Source organism: Lampetra planeri, chromosome 11, assembly GCF_965212315.1.
Source record: "Lampetra planeri chromosome 11, kcLamPlan1.2.h2, whole genome shotgun sequence".
NCBI classification, from domain to species: domain Eukaryota; kingdom Metazoa; phylum Chordata; class Hyperoartia; order Petromyzontiformes; family Petromyzontidae; genus Lampetra; species Lampetra planeri.
Genome location: NC_136117.1, coordinates 11,830,380 through 11,846,668, shown reverse-complemented (window position 1 = coordinate 11,846,668; position 16,289 = coordinate 11,830,380). Strand labels below are relative to the sequence as shown.

Genomic DNA, 16,289 nt, shown 5'->3' with positions numbered 1-16,289 from the left:
CCGATTTTTGACCCCCCCCCCCTCGTCACACGGCGTCACAAAAAGTCAGACCCCCCTCAAATATGACGTCACAAAGCTCTGCCCCCCCCCAAATAAAACATGCTTCAAATCGTTTTAAACTATTGTCATTGTAGTGCGTATTTAATGTGGCGCTGCACTCTGATGTTGTAGGAGAAAACATTTATTAAAAAGGAGGGGTTGGAAAGCTGAAATTTTGCATAAAATTCATTTGAAAATATTCAACGTCTAACTAAAACTGCAAATGTTCAGAATATTATATTGGAATGCTCTTATAATTATAAAATATTAAAAGTAATTATAGTTATAAAACATACTTGAAACTTTGTAGTAGAACGAAGCAAAATGGAGAGTACAATTAGAATCATTAAAATAAAAATGTTTAATAACAATCATTCAAAAATTTTACAAAATTTTACAAAATGTATGCTTCTCCCATCTCCCATGGAGAAGCAAAATGCTCCTTCATGGAATAAATAATATGTGATCTTAGTAAATTTAAATAATCAAAGAGTTAATAATGCACATTAATCAAAATTAGTGTTGTTATAACAATTATATTTAAAGTTGCGCATTTTTATGTGGCGTCACATTTCTCAAACCCCCCCTCCCCCTCTCGTCACACCTCATCACAAATATCTGACCCCCCTCCCCCCCCTAGGTGCGTGACGTCATTTATGGACGGCCCTTTGGCACTTTTTGTTTACGTGACAAAACCTTCCTCATCGGCTGTGCCGGGTGGTGGTGGATTAACAGCTGAGTGGGCTTTACCTAGTAAGATTTTTTTTTTAATCTTTGTTTAGTTTTATTTGAAAATGTGTTTTTAAGTGATTTGTTGGCCTTTCCTATACTTTGCACTCCTATCGTATTTTTGTTGTGCGACCCCCTACTGGACATCTGTGAAAAAGAGATTTATAACTCATCGGATTCCTCCAGTATAAATATCAATGACACAAGCTCTGATGATGTCACTAATTGACACGTTTTGTTCACGTCATTATGTCGTCACGCGCACGGTAACGCGGCGACGTCAACGCGTTACAGTTTCTCGAGCGGCAACGTCACCACCCTCATCCCCACGCGAAGTGGCGGAATGACGTCACGAAACGCGGTTGCATTTCGTAGAGCGCATAGGAGCGCGCGCGCCCCCACCTGAACGGCGGTGGCGGTGCGGTGAGCGCGTGTCCAGAGTGCGATATCTAAACGCTCATTTACAACGCTGTCCATCGTCCCCAGCACCACGTGCGGACGCGTTAATTGGCTTCGTTGATTGATTACGAGGAGAAGGAGGGGGGAGGAGGAGGAGGAGAGAGGAGGGGGCAACGCGTGACAGCACCATGGCTGAGGGTGCCGCTGCCGTTGATGAACCAAGTATGAGCTCTGTGTCTTTGTCCCATTGTCGCCTTCGCGTTTTAATCATGCGGACGGGGTTTTGTAGAGAGACAAACAACTGCACCGATGTTGAAAGCGAGACGAAGACGTTGAGAAGATAGCGCACTCGGGAGGGACAGAGACGAGAGGCAGACACGGGGACAAAACGCATAGACGCAGCTACAGACAGAGGGGTGTTAAGAAAGGTAGCAAATGAGGCAGACAAGCATGTATACTGTATACAGTATATAAAGATACGGTACTCAGACACGGAGAGACAAAGATATAGACACGGGGGGAGACGAAGAGAGGTGTCAAGGGAGACGCAGAGAGTGTGTATTTGACGCACAATTCAAGAGACAGGGACGGGCAACAGATATACGAATAGACACGAGCAGACAGACGGTGAGAGCGACACAGACACACACAGAAGCATGTCCCGAGTACGTTATCGCTGTCTTCCAGTGAGTCTCCCTGGCGCCGAGAGACGCAGAGCGGGCAAGAGACTGCACAAGGCCCCAAAGGTCTCGGATAGTTTGCCCTGCCGGCCAGCGCGCGCCTCGGGCGGCCGAGGCGGGCGAGGTCAGCGGCCCCCTGTGCGGAGTCTGAGAAACCCGTATAAATGTCTTAATTAAACCATTCAACTAAAAAAGCAAACGCATTTCGCATTTTTTTACGTCGTAAATAGACACATATGTGGTGTGTGCTGGGCTCTGACGCGAGAATTAGGTTTCGTTAATAAGAAAAATTACTTTAAAGTCGGTAAGGGCAATGACGTATTTGTTTTACAATGGAAATTACGATGGGAAATGCTGTGGCAACCTGAAAGTGCACACGTGGGCCATGGCCTGAACCATGGCCTGAACGTCAAAGTGACAGATCATTAAAGATACGGCAATTGGGCCCTCATACTTCATTATCCGCCAATAGCACGGTTAAGATGACTTACTGTTGCCATATAACCAAAGACCTTACAAAGGAAGACGCCTCTTGGTGTGGCTATCACATGGGACATCTTTGGGAAGGAAAAAGATCTTAATAGCTCATCGGATTCCTCCGGTGTAAATAAATGTTCTGATGATGAAGTTCACGCATGTGCTGTGTCAATGACGGTGGGAAATAATGCGTGTCATTTTTCAGTTTTTTGGTTTGGCCATGTTTGTTTGTTGTAGTACGGAGTAAGACTGAGGGCTTTAATCTAAGTTGTCTTGTGGTTGTTGTTGTTGTTTGACTTGCATCCCACTGGGATTTTTGCACACAGCGTTGGTGTACGGTGTTTTTTCTGGAATATTTTGCTGTCTGTTTGCACTTAGTCACATATTCACTTTAATATGTTTTCTCGTTCATGTTTTTGTTTTTTGTTTGTTGCGGTTGCACCCGATTCAAGAGCCGAATGGCTCACAGGGCTATACCTAATAAATGAACTTGAACTTGAAATGAATGGCATCGGCACAATCATGGGAATGTGGAATTTCCACGACTGGTTATTGCCTGTAAAGGCGAGAGGTGTACCAAAACACGTTTGAATTCACTCAATTGTAAACGGTGACTTGTAAAGGGCACTGCATTTCCTTTTACCTATGTAACCCATATACACAACGCATGCTCTTTTTACAATGCAAACAGTGGAAACAATGTCTAGAAATATACCTACGTGACTTTACCGAAAGAACCAAAGAGTATGGATTCCTGCAGTCACGAAAGCTTCAAATCAAGATAGAAATAGGCCGTTTCCCAGATGCGTGAGAAATTGGACGCAGGAGGATACGTATAGCGGCATATTCGTTTGATTATGGCACTGCAACATTGTGAAATTGCACTGACGCATTATGATGGTCGGCACAGGCTCCCGTTAGATTCGTAAATAAATGTAAAAAAATTTAACTAACAGAGAGAAGGTTCCGATAAACAATCCCAAAACTCGACATGAAACGTTCAGCAGTTCATTAATTCCAACGTTCTGAGCCACCGCATTTTGTGGCGGCATGGATGAACAATGCACTGTTTCATGTCACGTTTGTAAAACGTTTGTAAAACGTGACATGAAAAATGTATGTTTCTCTTTGCTAATTGGCTACAGTTTTTCATATCGTGGAAACCAGCGGGAAGACAATGGCTGCACTGCATAAAAGGTGCTCTGCTGTTTTGATTGATTTTTTTCTACCCTCCCAATTTATGTACACCGCCGATTCGAACGCTTTCTCTAAAATAGAATAATGCAACGCAGACTGGAAACAGTAATAAATACAAACAAAATGTGATTCACGGACAGCAAATAGCTACAACTATCTTGCTGCTGCTGCTGCCTAAAATAAAATGGCCACAATTTTGAGTTGGTCATTAAAAACAAGGCATGATATGCCTTTGATGTTCTCTATAGAGAAGGGCTATTGCCCAAAATGTCACCTATTGTATATTTCCCTCTGAGGCCACTGTTATTGACGAATGTGTTGCAATTGTGTTTGTTATTGTGCTGCGCTGCCAAGAATGCCGCATCACCGAATGGTCTGCAAAACAAGATTGTGTGCATTACACATGCGGTCCAGTGGTGCCACGTGATATGCCAGCCATCGTGAGAGGATTGTGCCTGTGGTAACAATCGCCCTTTAAAGGGATATTTTTAAAAAAACAGATGTCGTAGACATTTGCTAAGGCTGTTTTACCCTGGGTTGTGAAGCCTATGTGTATAGCTACAAGACGAGATACTGTATGTTTTTTTTCTCTGAGGTTCCATTTTCATGTAATGCACCCTCGTGATGTTTTACACTGCTACGACTGTGCACTGTGTAGAGGTGCTTTCGTATTACGACGCTACATAAGCATAACTGTCAACCCCTTATCAGTGCCCTACCTTATTACAGACCAATTCAAACCTTATTGGTCACCCCGTGCCCTTATAAATCTAAACGTTCGTCCTACAAAGTCCCATCACAAGGGAGAAACACAAACAAATACTGTATATATTTTTTTGCCCGTATTGAAACGGCTGTACGGCGTATAAACCTGAAAACTCAATTTTTCTGTACAAGAATACGGGTAAACCGTATGGGTTGACACGGTATGCATAAGACAGCGCGCTGCACTATGTTAAAAAATTTGGACCACTCTTGAAGACGATGTGAATCACAGTGGCGCTGTTGTTAGCGCCCTACGCCATGCACTCGTTTCCTGAGTTCGATTCCCTGCCATGGCGACAAACGTCAGTGATTAGTGATATTTGAACCAATTTTGGGCCTCCCCTTCGTCCAGAAGAGTATTCATGTGCGTGTTAGCTACTGGATGAAATTCTCCCCATGCTGTGTGTATCATGAGCATTTATTTTACCAAACTTCACCATACTGGTCGGTGCAGTTTAGAAAATTCGGGGAGCATAGATGTGGGGGCATAGGAGTACAGTTCAGCAGTCCTCTATGTATGTCTGTTGAACTTCGTTCGCACCGTACGTCGCCAACCGCGTTAATCAAGGTCCAGGTGAAGGACAACAAACTAAACACTAAAAGCAGTTCTAAAGAAATTAGTTTTCAATCTCGATTTAAAAGTGCAGAGCTCCAGTGCCTTCCTAAGACAATGCTGACAACATAGCCCCACAGCAGCCCTCAAATAATTGTCTGCATGGTGATTTCCCATCCAAGCATTATCCAGACTCAAACCTACTTAGCTTTCAAGCTTTGATAAGATCTGGTGCATTACTGGTGATTTGATCATCGACCAGTGGCTTGATAAAAAGGTATGTTGTATATATATTGTTGAATGAATTCATATCTTCAGAATCTGAATATTTATACTGGAGGAACCCACTGAGCTATAAAGCTCTTTTTCACAGATGTCCGGAATGAACGTGACGAGAAACATACATATATCTTGTTTGCCTGGCAGAAGATGGATGGCACAGCGACTGCGTGCTGGAGCCGCTGAATCTTCCGGAGAGTCCGGCGGGCGCGGCGCGGGAGGATGGAGAGGCTGGCGGGGCCGGGGCGTCCGTGCCGTGCGCCCTGTGCGACCACACCGAGACGGACGGCCCCGGCGTCTTGCGACACATGCTACTGCACCACGACCTGGTGGTGGCCGACGTGAAGCTCGTGGCCGACCTTCCGCGGCAAGTGGCATCACGCCGGCAGGATTTTTTAAAATGAATTAACTATTAAAAACGAACAATTTTTTCTTTTAGCAGCTCTTTTTACAGAAGAAACCTGGCTATGACAAATGAAAGCTCAACAAAGTGGCTTATGATGTGGAAATGTATATCAGCCAACTAGTTTAAACCAGGGGTCGGCAACCTGCTGCTCCGGAGCCGCATAAGGCTCTTTACTGACTGCTTCTTGATGTAACATGCATTGCAGCTCTTGAAATAATGAGTTTTGTACTGAATTCGAACAAAAATTGCTATTCTTGTTATTTTGGTTGCCGACCCTTGCTCTTAACACGTGTTGATCCTAAATTTGGGGGAGGAAACCAGAGGGCCCGAAGAAGAATCGATGCGACCACGGGGAGAGAGACATGCAAACTTCCAATATGCAGCAGGCGTCAGGGTCGGGATTGAACCCACGACCTGTATACTAGGCGAGGCAGTTACCATCTCGCCACCGTGGTGCCCACGTTCAAATGACTTTTCCATACCCTATTACTTGGATTCTAGCAGTATTGAGAGTGCATAAAACTAAAATGTAAGACCATGAGGATTCTCACAGCTGGAATGTGTTACAAATTATTGAAAAAAACTTCGTTAATATGAATGTGCTTTGCACAGTTATTTGTGACTGGGCTGATAGCATCTTTTCTTTCCACTTGTATTCCGCACCTCCGATTAGCACGGTTGGCTATGTACGGTGTGAAAAAAGTTCAACATACATGCAACATACATAATCACAGGTGGTTCAAACACAGATTCAAACCCAGGTTCTTAGCAGTGCTGGTCACCCCTTTGACCTCACCACAACCTTGCGTGCATATACAGTAGCGTACATACCCCGACTTAGATCAGAAGTAATAGCTTTTAAGAAAGCAGTATAAGAATTTGACAATCCACCCTGCACTCATGATGCCAGAGGGTAGGAAGGTTTAGCTAGCTTGTCTTGTTAAGAGATTATGGTCTAGGCCAGGCACAGCTTGTCATAAGACACATAATGATGCATCATCAATTAAAGTAGAATATAACATTCAAGCTACTTGCATCAAATTGTGTATGAAAGAATTTAATATTTACTGTTTATGAAAACGAGAAATGTTGCTAATGTTACAATGAGGCTAACGAAGTGAACGGGGCTGTACGAATGAAATATTCAGAAAAAAATTAACATTGGTAAACAGAACAGAATCGATTCTAGAAATTAATTGTGACCCTGAATCTGCATGGGGGGGGGGGGCGTAGGAGTGGGGGGGGGGGGGTTAATCGTATTTTTACGATTGTGGTTAGCGAGAAAGGTTAGACTTCAAAGGGTTCGGCTAATGCTTGCTTTGAGAGCAATGCTTTTTAATAATGCTAATCAATATAAAAACTACATGTGCTTATGGATGAGGTGACAGGCAGGGCTTGGCATTTGACCGTGGAAATTGATTTGAATCGTGTGTCTGCGCACTCAATTTTTCATTATATTGCAGAGCTAGTGGGCTGATAGTGCAGTACAGTATACCGAAATATCAGTCACACGAATAAAGGTCAAATTTTTCAATACATGTTTTTACTTGGTCAGTTGTCCCAGACTTTAGCGTGTTTTATATTATATACACACTTTAAATAGCTCTTTACTGTCCCTGTGGTTCTTTTGAATGGCAGTGATCAGATAAAAAAAAGGCCTGAACTAAAAATGTTATTTTACCAAATAAAATGTACACTCTGTTATGATTTAACTGCCAAATATCTTTGGTTTACTTTTCCCCATAGATACCTTCTATACTGGAAAAAGAGATTTAAAGAAAAACCAATTAGTGAGTTTTGCAGCGTCATAAGAACAAACACCCAAGCGGCTCCAGGTACGCAAGCACAGACGGACGGACGGACGCACGGCACGCACTCTTTCGACCACGACTGCTTTCACGCGAAGAGCAGCGAGCGATGATGCGCAACAAAAACTTCCCGGTCCTTGAAACGCTATCGGATCATAATGGGCAATGTTCAGCTCCATTTCCACGTCTAATTGCAAAGCGATTGGAACGAATTATACGAAATGAAATCTCTTAGGCAATTACGATCATTAATTTGTGGGGTTTGTGTTGACTTCTCTCACTTGCGGTTGCCATGTGTAGTGCATAGTTACGACGGTACAAGTTTTAAGATCGTTTCAAAATATTTCGTGTTTATTTTTGTGAGCGCCTTTTTAAAAACGTGTTGCCAAGGTGTGCCCTCGCTTGGGGGTTCGAGATGTCATTTTACGAAGCTGCAATATGACTTCTTGAATTTTCTTCAGGCGACCAAGAAGATTTCCACTTGCTCTGTGATGCCCTTCCTGAAGACCGTCAGCTCAGAGAAACACTGCAACAGAAACGACTGGTAAAACACGACATTGTTTCAACACATTTCTTACGTTTATTCACAAACATTTAGCTCACATGTTCACTTGGAAGCGTCTTCAGGGTGTGTGTAGTATGTTTGTGGCTGTGCATCGTTTAAGAATATCGTCTTAAAACGCAGCTCGTTGTATGCTTACATAAGATGCATAATGGAATGTGTATTTAAAAAAGGATCTATAAATAATGCACCACACTTGTCTGGAGCTTGACAAGAAGTGTTATTTTGTTTTGCCATCAGAGAATTAATTTCAACAGCGCCAGTGTCGAATATCCCGGAGGAGACAAATAACAATTTTAAACTTGTCATCTAATTTCATAGATTTTCGTTCTGTTTGTACTTACGCATTCGTTATTGTTTATTTATTATTACATAAAAATACATAGGAAAAGTTAAGTACTCGTGCAAGGAGAGGGAAAAAAAACACAGCAGAGGATTAAATAATTCAAAACCCCAAAGTGCACTGCACATTCAATGAACACGCATCATTTACCTGCAGCTGTGACCAGTGCAGCTGAAGGAATATTGCCCTGTGGGGCTCAGCCAGCGCAGTGGAGAGATTGCCCGGCGGGCCGCTGGAAACATCCAAGTACAGCCATCGCTCGCTAATTTTTTTTTTGCAAATAAACGATTCCAGCCACTGCAGCCATTCGGGGCATCGTTCTCATTTTGCATCAGTTCAGTCATCCATTTCCTCCGCATTTCATGAAGGCCGATTCGTGTGCACTGAATATCGTCTCACACGAACGGCATGCAACAACAACAATAACCGCCTTTTGCCACTGAGTAGCGGTAACATCACCACGCCGCTTGTGCCAGCCTATGTGAACTTTGAGACCACGTAAAGTGTCAAAAGTTTTCTGGCAGGAGGTCAAGGGACAGACCCAGATGCCCATGGGTTGACTAACAGGACTAGCAGATGCACCACTTGTGAGCCCCTACTGTGCCAACTTGCTGTGTTTTAGCCGCCTGGCGCTCCGCTCTTTGTTGTGTGCGTCGCTTCTCTGCCAGGTAGCGTCCTTCACGAGCCTCCTTCACAGAGGCCGATCTTGACACCGCTGGTACCAGTCATTGGCAAGTCCATTCAGCTCCATATCCTCCTAGACCGCATCGTTCCATCTCTTCTCTAGCCTGTGCCTCACCCGTTTAGCCCTCTCTATCCGGCCAAACAAAAGCTCTTTGGGCATGCAATGGTTGGGCATGCGGGCTACATGCCCCAGTCAATACAGCCGTGCCTGCCGGAGGAACTCACGAGTGGGATTGTGTCCAGATCTTCTCGAACTAAATGGTCGAAAAATATATTAAATAATGTATGAGCGAGAGGACACTCCTGTCGCACCCGAAGGTGAACAGGGAATGGCACGGACTCTCGGCCACGTGGTCTGCACACAAATTCCACCCTCCCTCAGCAGTTTGCTTAGGAGATCATCTCTGTCTGGAACTTTTCCTGACCTCAGACTCTGGATTGCCTTCCATACTTCCTCAACAGATGGAACCTCAACCAGCCACTCACAGGGGGTGACTACTTCTAATATTTGAGGTACCGCAGCCCCAGCAGGGTCACCCCCATCTTGCCGATAGATATCATCTACGCTGAGGGATTTCCTCTCCCCTAAGACCTCAAAGAAATGGTCAGCAACCCTGCGAACCTGTTTCTGGAGGTCAGAGACCAGATCACTATTCTTTCACCTAAGGATGGTGATAGGTGTGGCACTGCAAGTTACAGAAATTGAATTTTAAGAGTGATTTATGATCACGAGCTACTGAGCAACCCACAACTTCCAGTCATCCTTGCGGTGCTGCACGGCTCTCCGAACCTTCGAGTTCAGGATGTGGTAGGCCTTCTCATTCTGCGAGGTGGGATGCTGTAGACGGTGGGAATGGGCCTATTCCTTTTTGTCAGCTCTCCGGAATGACTCTGTCAGCCAGGATTTCTGGAGAGGTCTGGACCATGTACCCAAAGCAGACATTGTAGCTGCTTGAGCCACAGTCCTAAACCTCACCCATTTCCCCTCAGCATCAGAGGAAGGGGGGGGGGGGACGATGACAATTCCAGCTGCAAGCGATGATTAAATTCTCGCTTGCAACTTTCTTCAGCTAGCTGAGACCAGGCCACTTTGGCTTTGAATGGGGTCTTAGGTGGACACCCACCACCACAGTGGAGAGTGGGCAGATTAGCTCCACGGTAGGTCCTGGTGTCAAGGACATGGGCCCGCATCCGCTGTTCTGTCGCTATACATTTCAGATGTTCTTGCTTAAATCCGGTGTGCATCCATGATGTGTGGATGCACCGATGCCGGAACAGTGTCTTGGTAATTACAAGCCCATGGGCTGGACAGAAGTCCAGCAGCCTCCAGTTGCAGTGTTATTTTGCACGGGGTAGAGCGATGGTGCAGTGATTTGCTCACTGCGCTATGAACCCGGCAATCAAGTTCGATTCCTGGCCCTGGCTAACATCGCTAGTGAGTGAAATCGGAACCGATCCTCGGTTTCCCCATTCATCAACCTGAAGTGACAGGCTTGGAGGGGTATGGTCAAATACCCACTAGCATGGGTAGGCTTTCATCTGACAATAGTAGACTGAGAGAAGGGCTGTTCGTAGTTTTATTTATTTACTCTTTTGTATAGAGGATGTATGTGGTAAAGGCATGATTGTGTAAAGAATATTTTCGAGCGTGAATGGCATGACCATTACTCAGACTGTGACTCAGTCGGCATTGGTCAGCTGCAGAACATCTGACTTGTCACTTGCCAAAACCTCACTTGCATGGTTAATTTCTTCCCCTTCTGAGAGCCCTTCTGTAATTTTCCACTTCAAAATCTTGCACGTGCTCAACCTTCAACCGATTTAACGAGCAAAAACTCGGGAAACGTTACAAAAACAAAGTGGTCATTGAAAGCGCCTTTAACAATTCGGCCCTTGTAGCTGGCGCTGCTCGGCTCTGTCGCCTCTTGAGGTCTCTCGCTTGCCCCGCAGACCGAGGTGCTGGAACAGCAGCAGAGAGAACGCACGGACTGCACCGTTTCCCGAGACTGCCTCTTCTGTAACGAGCACTTTTCTGGCAACAGGTGCCGTTCCCTACGCGCACGCATAGAACACAAACACAGCAGAGCGCGGGGCACAACGTTCGCACGCCGCTTCGGCATTTCACGTCCCCACTCCAACCCGACATTTCGGTTTGCCGCCACACTCTCGCCGTTTGTTTAACTTTACGACCCCCGCCAGATGACGGCGGTGGCTGCGGTGTTCTTTGCGGATACCCATGAAAGCCGTGCTTGGCCTGCGTCGGTTTATGCACCACAGGTCGCTGCTGCTTAACCACATGGCGCGGGAACACGCTTTCAGCATTGGCCTGCCCGACAACCTGGTGTACTGCTCCGAATTTCTAGACCTCCTGCAGAGCAAATTAGACAGGTTCGCCAATTTTGCACCACCGCCGCCACCACCACGTATTAGTTTGGGCCATAATTGTATGTCCTCTTTAATCCAATGCGCAGTGTACAGGTGCCTGTTAGCAGCGCGTGCTGTGCCAAATTCATCCTCCCCTCCGTGTTCGCACTGCACAATTACCACTGCCTTGTTGGAATTTAATTATGTGCACTTTTAATGAGCTGTGAATGTTTGAAAAAAATTATACAATTGTTTGGCCTCTTGCCCGCTGGCAAGATTTTCTGTTTCAATCACGTTTACCCGTTTGCCCTGTCCTTTTGTCCGCCGATCTCCATGGCCCAACTTTGGACGACGTGGCCACAGTCTGTGCTGCCTTTACTGCGGAAAAACCTTTCGAGACAAGAACACATTGAAGGATCACATGCGCAAGAAGCAGCACCGAAGGATAAATGGAAAAAACACAGAGTTCGACCGCTTCTATGTCATAAACTACCTGGTAAGAAGAGCGTGACGTGCCCGCACAGAGCTCAGCCATTAGATATTTTGGTCGTGTAATGCATTTGCTAAATAAGCGAATCTGAAATTGGTAATGATGTGTAACAATTTCAATTAAACGTGTACTTAGGATTTCAGCTTACAGCAAACAATGCTATTCTCTGGACGGCGCCTGCTTTTTTTTTCTCATATTAACATAAAGTCCTAAATTTACACGGAAGAGTCTGTGCTTTTAGTTCACGTCGATTTATCCCAAGTCATGGTGTTAATTTTCACAATGATGTTTCTCATCCTGTGAATTTGAATACATTTTGTCTTGAAATGGACTCTCTTACCCGCCCACTAATAAAGCAATTTTCACATCAAGCATTGCGATGGCTTTTAATGTGTTGAAACGGCGAGACAAGCCTGATCTCATTTTTATGAACTTTGCACACTTTTTCTTGGTTCTTTCGGTAAAGTCACGTAGAAGGGAAGTAATAAAATAATAAAAATAAAACATAATAAAACAAGTGAGAATTGTTTTATTATGTTTTATTTTTATTATTTTATTACTTCCCTTCTACGTGACTTTACCGAAAGAACCAAGAAGATGAATCCCTGCAGTCACGAAAGCTTTAAATCGAAATTTGCACACTTTCTGTCTGTTCCATTGCTTAAAGTACCTATTGGGGTGGAGGATGCAATGAAAAATAGAATTTATTTATGTTGTGTCTTCATGACAAAAAAAATCATAACGTAATTAAATCACAAAGCTTGTCAGGCACAATATATGCCACATTGCATGTAGAAACTTGCAGGTTGCAGCTGTGAAACCCCAACATCCCAGCCGGAATTGTAATCAAGCTCTTTCGGCTCTTGTCGTTCCACTTTTGAGCTATAACGATGACGTTTTTTTTTTGGTCCGCAGGAATTTGGAAAGAAATGGGAGGAGGTTCTTTCTGAGGACGCGACGAGAGATGACGCGACTGACGAGGCGAATGACGACGAGTAAGCGACACCTGGAAGAGCGTGCGACGGACAGCGAATGTGCTCTCACAAACAATGTTTGATTTTTTTTTGTTGCGTCGGGGTAGGGATTGGGGTGTAGCTGTTGGCCAGAAGACGTATCGGTTTAGGGGAGGGGAGTAAACAAAGTAAAAATAAATCACATGGTGCACATCGTAGTGCTAAACGCAATTATCGGGCCAGCATCCCATGTGGATTGTACTGACTGTACCACTTTAATTACCTTCTGGATGTCGGGAGCTAATTGAGGATTTGAGGTTGTTATTTTTTTTATAACGCGATGCGGTTCGCATTTGCTCGCTGGCTAATGACATGAAAAGCTGCTTTTAATGCAGCTGACAAAGCGGAAACAATATTCCATTCAAAATAACTGATGTTTCAAGAAAACGGAGCATACAATTGACAATAAACTGGCCACTTCTCAAGTATCAAATATGCATAAAATCTGTATTAGCATTATTATCCATACACACACCGATAAAAAAACTGCAAACCTCTAGTGTATACAGTATAATTCATATAGTAAAACGAATCTACATCAATGTTTGAATTTAACATGTATATCTTGCAGGAACAATGGGTTTTTAAATGCCCATCTTTTTCACCTCCATAATTAACTCCATAGGGAATTTAATGACTCATTTTAGAAATCGGTTGGAGTGGGGGGAAAAAAATCCTGGACGAGACCACTGCAGCAATACATTGAAAATGGTGGCTCCTCTCCAATGTCATCAACCATACACCATGCAGAATGGCGACACACACACACGTAGTTTACGTGGTGGAAGCAGCCTGTACTCGCGTTTGTAGGGATACAGCAGCCCCTGTCGGCAGTTTTTGGTGATGAGTGAATAAGTGCTACCATCTCGAGTAAGGCAGCTCAAATAGGGTAACATCAAACACAACGAGTCGTCGTTTCACGTGGTAGATGCGTTCCTGAAAAGTGCCGCTTTAAGCGAATCAAAAATTCCCCATAAATAACGGAACAATAAAGTTTGGCGAGATACGATGTAATACTACGCACACCACCCAGTCAGATGGCAGGACAACTGAGGTTACGCCGCTGCGTTATTGTATCATTCCGCGTCCCGTATCGCACCGTTCAGCCGCGCAGCTCAATAAAGTAGTTTGTCGACCGCTCACAAACCGCGTGATAACGGTTCGCGCTCCGCGTTGTAATGTTCCGCGTTATAACGGTGCGCGTTGTGCGGTGTCCCCGAATGGAAGAACCCCGTTGAAGCAAAAACACGTGTGCGAACACGCGTTAAACAAGGACTTGCCGTACAGTAAAATAAAATAGGGTAAAATCAGAAACGGCTAGCCTTTTTTTCTTCTAACATTTCATCCCCCCCCCCACCCCCTCCACCCGCAGTGACTGGTCCGACTGGAAGGAACACCCAGTGTGCGCCGTTTGCCTGTTCTGTGACCACATGACCGATACCACGGACAGCCTCCATCAACACATGCAGGTTGTCGGCCGTCTTATTGTTACGTCTCTAAACTTGTCACCGAGGGGAGGTCACCGCCGAGGTGCCACCTCTGGTTGCCACTGCTGAGATCCCGATTTTGCATTCAAGTGGCCGCTTGTGATTGTAACTGGGTGCTCAAGTTTAGTCACTAATGACCGCACAATAAAATATCCCACATTACATTTGAATTTTGCACTTAATTAGGCTACATTTTCCAGCTCTGAGAATGAAATATATCCACTTGACTGTCATGCGACAAACATTTTTCTTTGTAGCAAGGTGGGTGGGAAAGTGTTCCCTCCTAGTGCGTGGATCAGAGTTCATTTGAAAGGATCTCAGTCGTTTGCAGGCCGTTCTCGAACACGTGGTGTTGCACTGCAATGTGGGAGTTCCCAGTGGATTCTGTCTCAGGACAAGATGCTGATACCACGGCATAAAAAATATGGGGAAAGAGACAAAACTAAATCGATATTTGATCAATTGATGCACCCTACCACCCCGAGTGAATGCCTATCGTGCAGTCTTCGTGTCGCCCATGGTGTCCGATTCGTTCTTACCGCCCCCCACCCCTTCTCTGCCATCGTCTGCGCAGGAGCGCCATGGGTTTGACCTTCCCACGGTGAGAACCTCGCTGGGCCTGCGGTTCTACCAGCAGGTGAAGCTCGTCAACTTCATCCGGAGGCAGGTGCACATGCTGCGCTGCTACGGCTGCGGGCAACGCTGCTCCTCGCGGGAGCAACTCCTGGAGCACATGGCGGACGTGGGTCACATGGCCACGCTGCCCGATCGCGGCGAGTGGGACCAGCCCCAGTGAGAGATTCCCCGAGGCTTTTACCCGTACATCATCCTCTTCATTATCAGCTATTATCAATCCCCTGCTGGGTCACGCATTGTGACAATCCATCGAGCAACTGCACACGAGGGTTGTACAAACTAGGGCGGCGGAGTGGTACAGTCGTTCGTGCGCTGCGTATATATTAACGCAGCAACCCCAGTTCAGGTTCCTTGCCACAGCTAACGTCAGTGGCGAGTGATATCGGAAACTGTTCTAGGCGCCCAATCACCAATCCACACTATCATGAAGTTAAAATGACCCCCGTGACCGGCACGGCGTGGGGGAAGGCCTTCAATCCAGGAGTCGATCGACAAAGGCTGTAAAGAAAAAACAACTTCAAACGTTCACACTGGCCCAACTAAGCGTGACCTTGTGTGTGCGCGCAACCGCAGGTACTATTTCCCGACGTACGAGAACGACACCTTGCTCTGCGGCCTGCCGGACAGTGAGGACGACGACGATGAGAGGGGAGGTCCGGGCGACGTGCCGGTCATCGCTGAGGACAGGCCGAGCCCCGGAAGCGTACGCAAGTGCAGCGTGCTCAACCAGCTCCTACGCAGCGCCGGCACTGCCGACGACTCCTCGTGACCAGGGCTTTATTTCAACCGGGGGGGGCTGTCTGGTTCACTAAATATTCAACCCAGAAATTATTTCCACAAACCTGGCAAAACCGTATCCAATGTACGTACCCTTTCGCTCGAGCTGATCGTCACGTGAAAACCTACCAGCCACTCCGAAAATACTTGGTGACAAATTAAGCCCAGCTTGTGACACACCAGCCAATCCCCCCGAATCATAGCAAGTGAACCGCAGTAGCAAAAAAGTGCAATTGCGTAACTGTGGCAGGCGACCATCAAGCAAAGTGTTTTTTCTGGTAAACCTGAACTAGAAACGAGCGATTTTTGAAACTATTTTGTTGATGTAAGTGGAAGATGAGCAATTTGGCTCTAATAGTGCACTTCAGCTGAAATGATGCGAGGCAAATTTCAGTGTAATTCTGACAATAAACATGTGGCCTTGCAGTGGGTAACTGAGGCTCTAACTTCACACTGTCTTAATAATAAATGATTAATTGCCAACATGTGTAACGTCCTGGAAATTACTATTGTGTGTTCAATTACAACGTAGCCACAGAAAAGAATGGGATATTTTACAATGTTAGCCACATTTGCACATTTTTAAAATATACCCCAAAAG

The 16,289-nt window shown here is 45.4% G+C and overlaps 1 protein-coding gene and 1 long non-coding RNA gene across 4 annotated transcripts; one reads left to right on the top strand and one right to left on the bottom strand.

The window, feature by feature from the left end:
- Positions 1-1,152: 1,152 nt before the first annotated feature.
- Positions 1,153-16,171, top strand: ZNF277 (zinc finger protein 277). 3 transcript variants are annotated; one of them, XM_078598855.1, is made up of 11 exons: positions 1,155-1,389; positions 5,266-5,485; positions 7,271-7,359; positions 7,794-7,876; positions 10,872-10,963; positions 11,199-11,309; positions 11,649-11,781; positions 12,691-12,770; positions 14,161-14,257; positions 14,850-15,017; positions 15,485-16,171. In XM_078598855.1, exons 1-11 carry the CDS (start codon positions 1,356-1,358, stop codon positions 15,539-15,541), a joined length of 1,164 nt encoding a protein of 387 aa, XP_078454981.1. In that variant the 5' UTR covers positions 1,155-1,355; the 3' UTR covers positions 15,542-16,171. The 3 variants fall into 3 exon arrangements, with proteins under 3 accessions (XP_078454979.1, XP_078454981.1, XP_078454978.1); XM_078598852.1 differs by having other exon boundaries at positions 1,156-1,389; positions 14,850-15,067; XM_078598853.1 differs by lacking the exon at positions 11,199-11,309 and having other exon boundaries at positions 1,153-1,389; positions 14,850-15,067.
- Positions 7,046-12,311, bottom strand: LOC144721321 (uncharacterized). Its single transcript, XR_013585879.1, has 2 exons — positions 11,586-12,311; positions 7,046-10,973 (listed from the first exon to the last, which is right to left on the bottom strand). It is a non-coding gene; the product is annotated as an uncharacterized LOC144721321 (long non-coding RNA).
- Positions 16,172-16,289: the final 118 nt, after the last annotated feature.

Bases quoted from the DNA above. Each gene is read 5' to 3' on its own strand.
- ZNF277 (XM_078598852.1), top strand. From the start codon at position 1,356: ATGGCTGAGGGTGCCGCTGCCGTTGATGAACCAA. The intron at 1,390-5,265 runs GTATGAGCTCTG...TTTGCCTGGCAG, and splicing joins CGCTGCCGTTGATGAACCAA to AAGATGGATGGCACAGCGAC. The intron at 5,486-7,270 runs GCAAGTGGCATC...TTTTCCCCATAG, and splicing joins CTCGTGGCCGACCTTCCGCG to ATACCTTCTATACTGGAAAA.